A 10,778-nucleotide genomic window follows, 5' to 3' on the forward strand; every position below is an offset into this window, starting at 1 on the left:
AAACCACAGTGAAATTAAATATCTCGGGGTGATTTTAGATAATAGGCTAACCTGGAAAAGTCACGTCTTCTATGCCTACGGAAAAGCCGTCAAAACTCTGCACGCTCTCACCTCTATAGCCAAAAACAACTGGGGATACAATAGCAAGACTCGCCGGCTCCTATATACTGCTGTTATAAGCCCGATCCTGACATATGGATCAGAGATCTGGGGTACGGCGATAACCAAAGTGCACATTAAGAGGAAACTCCTCTCAGCCCAAAGACTTTCAGCAATAAACATCTGCAGAGCATACAAGACTGTTTCCACAGATGCCATCCTTACTATAGCAAACCTGATACCAATAGATCTCATTGTTAAAGAAAATGTGTGGCAATATTACCAAATTAAACTATCTCACCGGAAAATTTCCAACCAAAAGTTTACTGACATCATCAAGCAGCTGGAGGTTCAAAGTCCTGCCAGCCAAATTTCGAACAACTTAACAGACCATAATCTCGACCACAACCCTCAGCACTATGTCTTTCACCCAAGCTTCTCCATAGACGAACTGTTCTCCTTGGATGGGACTGGTGCTAATACGGGCCTTACTATTTTTACTGATGGCTCCAAGTCTGAACAGGGGGTGGGCTGCGCTCTGGTAGTTTACAACCACGATAGAACAATTTACCAGGCCCAATACAGGTTGGCTAACCACTGTACTGTCAACCAAGCTGAATCCTACGCCATCTTTAGAGCCATCAAATGGGTGGTTGACAATAAAGAAGTTCACAGCATCACCAAGGTAAACATTTATAGTGACAGTAGGGTGGCCCTACTTCAACTAAAAAATTTAGACATCAAGCTCAGAATCATACTCGACAGCACAAGTCTTATCATGACCCATAAAGACAACATTTTCTTCAGATTTATTTGGGTGAAAGGCCACTCAAACATAATGGGGAACGAGAAGGCCGACCAGCTAGCCCAGACTGCTTGTGCTAGAGCCTCGAACTGCTCTTTCGAGAACACCCCGCTCACCTGGCTCAAAAAGGAAATTAGGTCATACACCTGGAGATTTTGGCAGGAGAGGTGGGATAAAAGTACCACGGGTAGACTCACCTACCACTTCTTTCCCGACGTACAGCTTCGCAGTGCTAACAGCTTCTTGACTCCAACATTCCAGACGACCCAACTTCTGACCGGGCATGGAAACTTTAGAAGCTATCTCAACCGGTTTCTTCAAAAATCGGACGGGAAATGTACATGCAACCCAAACGAAGCTGAGGACCCCGAACATGTGATTTTTCGCTGCCCGAACTTCGCTCCACAAAGAAAAAAGTTAATTGACTCTGTACGCGAAGCCAACGAACTTTGGCCGTGCCACCTAAAGACCTTTGTAAAAAATAAAAAGTTATACAAAGCCTTCTGTAACTTCGCCTTAACCATCAAGGTGTTGGGCTAGGGTTCTCCAGTGTTGTGTCGGGCTCAGCCTACAGCCGTCGTTATCTACAAAGGTTTTCCGATTGTATGTCCCTTTCTCTTGTAATGTACTGTATCATTTATTCTCTGATGCATTGTATCATATTATCAATAATAATTATTTGGGTCTGTATTCCTATATTTTAATTTTGTATTCTTAAAAATTTTATTTTTGTAATCCTAAAAATTTTTGACTGTAATCTCACCATTTTGTTTTATTCATGTTTTGTAATTCATTGTATTATTGCTATGTCTAAATTAATTTTGTACTGTATATATTCACGCATTGTATCTTACCTCATCCACTGTAGCTTAGTAATCGATGTATTTATTTTGTATTCTTTTGTATTTGTAAATGTTTTGTCTTTTAATAAATGCAATGCGGGCGCCCGTTGGATCCCACGAACCTACCTTCCCTTTTTACTTTCCTATATCACTTTCTTTTCACCTTCATCTGAAACTCTTCCCAAAACTTTTACTTCTTCTTTCATCTTCTTGTTCTAGGGCTATACCAATGAGTGCGGCCCTTACACGTTTCAAAAGTGAAAAAAAAATGCCAGAGGCTGGACTGATGTCTGCCTGGTCTCAGAGAATATGTCCCACCTCATCGATAACTTTGAAACGCTCCTCTGCCTGTCGGCAAGCGACCACAGATATATTCTTACCCAGATCAGCGAGATCACTAAATTGAACAACAGTGACCCCTCCTTCCAGACCAAACAAACCAACTGGGACATCTTTAGGGAAGAATTCAATAAGATATGGCATATGTACAACTTCCCCCCCATCAACTCCCACGAAGATTTGGATAACTATGCTAATTTCCTAACTTATGCCCTTAAGACTGCAGGCGAGAAAGCCCTGCGTATAAAGAAAACAAAAACGAGAAATACCCACTGGTGGACAGAGGAGCTGTCCAAGCGTAAAAGGGAAGTGAATAGACTTAGAAAAAAATTTACGAAAGCAAGAATCGGAGAGAAGATAGTCCTCCTTAAATCCCAATACAAGAACTGTTTGAAGATCTACAAAAAACAAATTAATAAGGCCAGCACTAATTCTTGGAGAAAACTTTTGCACACAGTCAAACAAAAACGGACCTTGAGACCTCCCTTACCACCTCCTTTTCAGCAAACGAAAAAGGACAATACTTCCTGATCTCATAAAAATAAATGACAACACTAATGATACTACCGAACTCGACATAAAAACTAATATCGAAAATATTCTAAATAACCATTTCCCTCAAGACACCGAGGTTGGTAACACCGAAAATCACAATAAGATCCGCTCGGCTACCTACTCTGATATCCAAACAGACAACGACAAACCATTCACTTTTAGGGAGGTGGAAAAAGCGATCAAGTCTCTTGTACATAAAAAATCGGCAGGAGTTGATGGGATTACTGCTGAAATGATTAAAGAGGGCTTCAAAGAGATCCTTCTGGCGTTTGTTCACATCCTCAACGCCTGCCTCATTTCCAGCTACTTCCCGAATGACTGAAAGATTGGGAACATAAAGCTGATTCCGAAGAAGACGAACACAGACAGACCAGAACATTATAGACCCATAAGTCTCCCCCCATTGATAGGAAAGTTTCTTGATGGGTTACTGATAAATTGTATTCAATGGCACTTATACAGCAAAGGGAAACTACATCCATACCAGTTCGGTTCCGGCCTGGAAGATCCACCACTGACGCTGCACTTCGTGTTAGGGACACGATCCACAAGGCTTGGACCAAGAACAAACACACCATTGTCGTCAGCATCGATTACCACAAGGCTTTCGATCACCTTTGGTGGCCGAGCATCTTACACCGTCTCAAAGAGGCTGGTTGCCCGAGAAACATATGCCATCTGACAAAAGACTATCTAAGCAACAGGAAAATTATATTTAAATCAAATAACCTCTCTATTACTAAAAACATCAACAGAGGATGTCCCCAGGGATCCAGAAGTGGACCTGGACTCTGGAACATGACTTTTGACGATCTCTTGTTCTCCACCAATACCAACAAAGATATTAAAATCCAAGCTTTTGCATGACGATACATTACATTCTTTATTTAGGTACAAAAGTACATTTCTCGGCCCCGCGTATGCATTACCGAGAGGTTTGTAAAATATTAAATAGAGTAACATTGAGTAAATATATATATACATTAGTACAGTTAAAGTAATTAAAGAATAAATAGAATAAGTACATATGTATATGTAAGAACAATATAGTATTTGTAATAATAATTCATAGTGTTTAAATGAATAAATTAAATGAACAAAAAACAAAACAAAACAAAAAAAAAAAAAAGATTATAGTTATTATAGGTAATTATAGTTGCTGAAAACTGTAGGCACATCCGTGGTAGTCATAGTTTTATTCAGCAATTAAAATGTCGAAATGTTTGCCTGTAGGAAAAGCAGAGATCCAAAATGGAGAATGCCTGATGAGTGGTCTACAGGTGATCCAGTATGTCTATAGTTTAAGACACTTTGCCTTTAACAAGGCGCAACTCTCAGACGATGTAGAGTTCACGCACTAAGGGACGACCTAAAAGCAGCACCTCTCAATGCACAACTGAAGCAAACATAAACACATTGGTTTCCACAAAAAACTGAAATTTCGTACTACAGTTAAAAACACGTCGTATACATCAGGGCACGTTGATTACTTGAAACACGCTGAACACTAAGATATCGAGGCACACAGAGAAAACCCATTGCACAGATTTAGGAGCTTGCCGAAACTTATTCGAAGCACACTTGACCCATTGAAAACACCACAATGATATGTTGAGACACACTCAAGCACATTGAATTGATTTAAACATTGAAACACACTAAGCACTAAGCCTATTAGGCACACTAATGCATACGAAGCACATTAAAACACTTATGAACATACTGAAGACACATTGGAGGACGTTGAGGCACTTAAGTGGTAAATTAAGAAAGCTAAACTAAAAGTCTAGAATTCGTTGAAAGATATTATAGACATGTTGATCTCACTAAACCTGCCAAGCGCGTTGAAGGAAATTAATGAACACCACTGTAAAAAAAAAAAAGGTCGGTCGGTTTGCTCCCGACGAGACCATTGAAGATTACAGTAGTTCACCACACCTATAAGTTCAATATCAAAGGAGCACTTCTCCATCGAAACGTTTTATTAATAACGTAGGTTGTTCGTTAAGCATCTCACCCGTAAGGGTTGACACTGACATAGTAATTTCTCTGTTCCATCATAAGCTGTTAAAAGTACATTTCTAGCTGGTGAGTATTACACTTCTTAGAGTGTGCTTTATCAGTACACAGATTGCCGTTCTTAGTGTGTGCTCTGTTAGTACTCAAATTAATTAAAACAGGCTGCGGTACAAGCTGGTAGTTAGAACTCGCCAGTACAAATGTATTCTGTCAGTACATATAGTTAATACAGTACTTCCTTTCGTAGGGCAATCACTAAGATAGTTAATGTTTAGTTGATTAGGAGAAAGCACCTGGTCATCGCTTCACTCAAAGTATAGACACTTTTATTAAAGAGAAATTGAGTATAGAATATCAATAATGGATGTAGTATGTAAATGGAATTGAATATAAGCAATGATACACCAAGTTATTTTATACTAAAGATATACTAATTATATATGAGTTGATTTGCAATTTTAACAGTTTGTTTGGCAAGTTTTATAAAAGCATTGTAAACATTTTTGTTTATCCAAATATCTGATAAGTTGCATGGCCATCTCACACCAAGCTCCTCCATCAGTACCCTTAGTTCTTGTCTTTCTCTCTCAGTCATTACACAATTATAGAAGTAGTGTTTCGAGCCATCTATGATATGGCAAGTAGGGCATTCATTCGATGTCCTATTAGTGAATCTGGCCAGATAGCTGGCGAACTTCCCATGGCCAGTAAAGAATTGAGTGGTATAATAATTCGGGGTAAACCATTTTAATTTATAAAATTGTTGTATATCCGGTATGTAATCATAAGTTATATGACTTCTGTTTTCGTTCCATCTATCTTGCCAATTGTACATTGTGTCTTCCCATAACATTCGTCGTAAGGTACGCTGACTGAGTTTATTATAGTTTATTATCAAAGAGGTATTCTCTGCAGCCTGCTTGGCCAAGGTGTCAGCTCTTTCATTTCCAGTTGTTCCCTGGTGGGCTCTAACCCAGGTAACAGTATAATTACAGTTAGATAAGCGTATTAATTGTCTAATCTCCTCAGCAATTGGGTGCAATTTAGTACTGTTTATAATATTAAGTGCTGACAGGGAATCCGTATATATATGTATATAAGCATTGTCATATGAATCCTTAGTCCAATTTATTGCCAATTTAATAGCGAGCATTTCTGCTTGAAAAACCGTGCAGCAAGTGTCTAATCTAATTGTCTGATTATAAATTTCATCATTATTAATATACGCAACAAAGCTGCATCCAACCATACCATTTATTCTTGAACCATCGGTAAAAATTTGAATGTCGGTTTTTTGAACATTATTATCGTCACAATATACTAAGATATCTGGGTTAGTTGTTTCGTAAAATGGAAATGCCCATTCGACTTCATCATATGTTATATTTCGGAAGGTTGTTTGAATCGTATTTCCCCATTTAACTTGCTGTAATTTACATCGCTGAATAACAAACATATCGATTGGTGGCCTTCTAGCTATCACTTGAAGGCTTTGATTATTCGCAGAGCGATAGGCTTTAGTAAGTAGGAGTAGGGCACGTCTCTGTGACGATATTAACTTTCGTTTTGTATGAACTTTACTAGTAGCCCATCCCCAAGTCCCACATGCATATGTGATGATGGGGATGTAAATAGCATCATAAATAATGGCCATTGCGTCTGTGGAAAGGCCCCAATTTTTCCTCGCTACCTGTGCGAAAGCTTGAAAAATAAGACCGGTGCGGTTTGTAATAAACTCGATGTGTTTGTCCCAGCTTAGTCGAAAATCTATAAATACTCCCAGATATTTCAATGTTTTTTCCACTTTGATGACATTTCCGTTCATTACGAGATGAGGTGGTCGCCGGTATAGATTACTGCCTCTTGGTTTATTAAAAACTATTCCCTTTGTTTTGATGGGATTGAAATGGAGTTTATGCTCTATCCCCCAGTTGTATACATTTTGAATCAAAAGATTGCCTTTGTTCTCTAAATCCGCTCTTGAGCGACCACCAATCAACATCATGACATCGTCCGCATAAGCAGTAGAGTGGTCCTGTCCAAAGTCTTCTCTAAGGAAGCAGTCAAAGGTTATGTTCCAAAGTAAGGGTCCGCATACTGACCCCTGAGGGCATCCTTTGGAAACTGATTTTCTTACATAATGCTGTCCATATTGTAGAACAGCCGCTCTATTTCGTAGATAATCTTGAATAAGTTGGAAGATATTGCGTGGACATTTAATCTTTCGCAGTTGGAGTTTGATGAGCGGCCACCATGCGCTATCAAAAGCTTTGGTTATGTCTAAACTAATTCCAAGGACATACTTATTATTCTCAAGTAAACATTTTAATTTTTTAACCATATCCTCTACTGCGTCCTCCGCCGATCTTTGTGGTCGAAAACCAAATTGGATGTTACTGAGGCATTTATTTCTTTCAACAAACCAGGAAAGTCTATTTGTGATTAACCTTTCAAGTATTTTGCCAAGCATTGACAGCAATGAAATAGGCCTTGCTTCATCAGGGGACCCCGACTTTGGTACCGGTACGACTCTCGCAATCTTCCAGGCAGATGGAAAGATTGCGTGTTGGATGCATGTATTATAGAGTCGAACAAAGTGCCGTGGTATAAGAAACCATAATTTTTTCGCAATATCAGCTGTGATGTTATCTAGGCCAGGGGCCTTACCTTTTTTTAAATTGCAAAAAGCTTGGCTTATTTCTCCTATAGAAAACGGCGGCATATTTTCTGTGCCATCTATTAGATCTGCTTCTGTACGGATATGCCTTTGCAAGTTCGTATCGTTCTCTGGATCATCCCCCGGGCAATACGTCTCCAACTGGGAGGTCAAGGTTTGAATTAATGTCTTTGGTTCATTTTCAGTGCCCGTGGGAGCTTTAATGATTTTAGTTTGCCTTAGTTTGTTTGTACACATTTTAGTTATGTAGCCCCACGGCTTTTTAGAAGCTTCTGTACAAAAATCTTTCCAGCTGTTTATTTTTTCTTTCTTAATGGCCTGTTTGTACATCCATTGGTTTGTGAGATAATTATTTTTACGTATTCTGCGCATTTGATCGTCTCTGCACCTTTGGTACATTTTTCTGAGTCGTCGTGTTGTTTTTCGAAGGTTTTCGAGTTCAGCAGTCCACCATGAAACCTGTCTTTTTTGGGGTATCTTTTTCGGGATATATAGGTCACAAGCATTTGTTATTGTATTAATATTATTATCTATTTGTTGACAGGTTTCATTGCGATTTTCTGAATATTGACTTATCAGGTGTGCCTCCAAATAATCTTTCATCTCCAACCAATTCGCACGGTTAAGAGCATATTTTAATGGTAGAACATACACTGGATCTTGAGCATCATCTGAGTTTGAGAAATCAAAAGTAATTAAAGCATGTTCCGTAAGGCTGTCGTCAGTCAGAACTCTCCAGTTAGAAATTTTAGTGTAAGTACTATTGCATCCCACAGAAACAGTCAATCCATACTCTCACCTGACTATTGAATTGAAATACAACAAAGATATTAAAATTCAAGCTTTTGCTGACGATCTCCTTCTTATGGTTTCACACCAGAACTCTGGTCGCCTGGCCGATATTACCAACACCTGCCTCAAAGACATCTACAACTGGAGTGATAACAACAAGCTACCGTTAAACTAGGACAAGTGCATCGCTATGGTTTGTACCAGAAGAAATAAAAGAAATAGGTTACAACGTCCACCAGGGATTTACATCAACGGCAAAAAAATAAAGATTGCTCGAGAACTCAAGTACCTCGGAATGTACTTTGATGATAAACTCAACTGGCACTCCCATGTCCATAACATCTGTCAGAATACGGAACAAAAGGCCAATCTTTTAAACTGGCTGTTGGCAAAACGTTGGGGCCTTAACTACAAAAATAGCAGATTAATTTACAAAGCTGCTATCGAGCCCGCCATTCTCTATGCAGTCCCGGTTTGGCAAGAGGCACTTAACAAACAACATATTCGCCGCAAGCTGGCCTCCACCCAGAGAAAATTCACCATTAGGATTTGTAAAGCCTACAGAACGGCTCCTTCCAATGCTCTCCTTGTCATGGCAGATCTTCTCCCTATTCACATCCAGGCAAAGCTTTTAAATTGGTACTGGCACTTGACTAGCCCTGGTACCTATCCCTGGCAGGATAACACTGCTACCCATAACTTCATCTTTGCATACCTCATTAAAGACAATACTTCGTTAGTCCGCAGCATACATAAATATGGTGTAGACAGGACTCTGAAGAGCACAAGATCTTGGAACAATTTGCACTCTACAATTTAGTTGGATACCTTCGCACAGTGGCATCAAGGGGAACGAAACAGCAGACAAGCTGGCGAAAATAGGCAGCAGATCTTCATGCCACCACTCTTTCAACGAGATTCCTCAATCCACTTTGAAGAATCGCCTTCGAGCCTTTGCCGAGGCCCTTTGGCAGCAGGAGTGGTCTTCTGCTAACACAGGAAAAAACTGTTTTAAGTTCATCCCGAATATCCACGCCAGAAAGATCGCCAAGCATTTCACTCCAGATGCAGACACATCACAAATCCTCACAAACATGGTAACTTTCCTGCCTACCTTCACCGGTTCGGGAAATCTAACAACAGCAGCTGTACGTGCTCAACCCAATTTATCGGAGATGCGTTACACCTAGCGTTCCATTGCCCTAACTTTGACCACCTACGACTAGGACTAATTACCAACTGCCTAAAGAAAGGACTAACTTGGTCACCTGGACCAGTCTGCCATATTCCAAAACAAAGAACTCTGGAAGGATTTTATCAACTTCCTCAACTGGACCACAGCCCTCATCTCCTATCAACAACAAAACACCAGCCTACCCGAAGAAGAACACCTCAGCAAGTGATTAGACTCCTTTGCGACTGGACATCATTCCCCCCTAGCTGTCACTCTTGGTTTCCTGTAGACAACTGTGGTTTTCTCTTTGCAAGGGACTTATGGCTAGTTTCTATCTGTAATTCCTATCACTTACGGTTTTTTTTTTCTGGTTACGGTTCCGGTTTTATCGCTACACGCGACTCTATGTACGGTTCCTCCCCAGGCTTCTGTTTCCTGGATCCCTCTCATTGCTTATTGCATTTTGTTACCGCAATCATTTTATTTATTTTGCTCCAGTTCAGTTTCTACACGCGATGCTTTATTTCGGTTTTAAATTTTTTGTCCAGTTTTGTACCACAAACTGGCTGTTGTGTTTATGTTTACGTGTAACCACTTTCTTCCTTATTCTGCACTGGACTAGGTTATAGTCGGCCTGTATCCACTTTTTAAGTCTGCCATATCGTTGTCACCGCTAACTCATGTTGTTACCAAGCTTATAAAGCTTTTCTTTATTTCTGTATATAGCGGTCTTTGCAGCCTCATCTCCGTGATTAAACAAATTGTCCGGATTCTACTGTTTCCAACACTGTGTTGTTCTTATTGTAAAATAATTTCAATTTTGCTGATAATTGTGATGCGGTCGCTCTAAGGCCCTCCCACCTTTTTTTCCAACTCATCTAACTCTTTTATTCCTCCTCTTTTAACTACTCTTTTCTATTTTTCTCTCAGCATTTTCATCTTAACAACTTAACTAATCCCTTACTTCACAACTTCCTTCTATGAGGCTAAGTCCATTTCATTATATGGACAGCCTCTTAATTTCTGTAAAAAATAAAATAAGAATATAATACTGGGATATAAGAGAGAGTATGTATTGTTGGACTACTAATTTATTTGTGCATATAATTATCTAGTTCTAGTTTTGAAACATTTATGTTTTTTAGTGTTTATGAGCTTTTTTTTAGACATGTCTTCCAATTTAGTGATAAAACGTAGAATTATGTCAAATACCAATTGGAGAATTTTAGAAGAACCTATACTTTAACAATTTGTTTTTCGATTATTATGGTTAGTGTTCATGTATATCGTTGTACTGTAAATTACTTCGTTTTACTATGTTAGCTAATGTAGGTCACACATTGGATTGCCAATGTAGACTATTCGCTTTTACAGAGTGAAGCGGACCCTCTCAGTGAAGTGTGTTTTATGGAAGTTATTCCTTTTTTCTGATGCATGGCAATGATAAATATTGTTTTTAAAATAAAATATCGGTCA

General features: G+C 39.2%; 1 protein-coding gene across 1 annotated transcript; it reads right to left on the bottom strand.

The window, feature by feature from the left end:
• Positions 1-5,089: 5,089 nt before the first annotated feature.
• LOC136970907 (uncharacterized) lies at positions 5,090-7,000 on the bottom strand. Its single transcript, XM_067265412.1, has one exon. It carries the CDS (start codon positions 6,998-7,000, stop codon positions 5,090-5,092), a length of 1,911 nt encoding a protein of 636 aa, XP_067121513.1.
• Positions 7,001-10,778: the final 3,778 nt, after the last annotated feature.

Source organism: Centruroides vittatus, unplaced genomic scaffold (assembly GCF_030686945.1).
Source record: "Centruroides vittatus isolate TY-2023 unplaced genomic scaffold, ASM3068694v2 contig_221, whole genome shotgun sequence".
NCBI lineage: Eukaryota > Metazoa > Arthropoda > Arachnida > Scorpiones > Buthidae > Centruroides > Centruroides vittatus.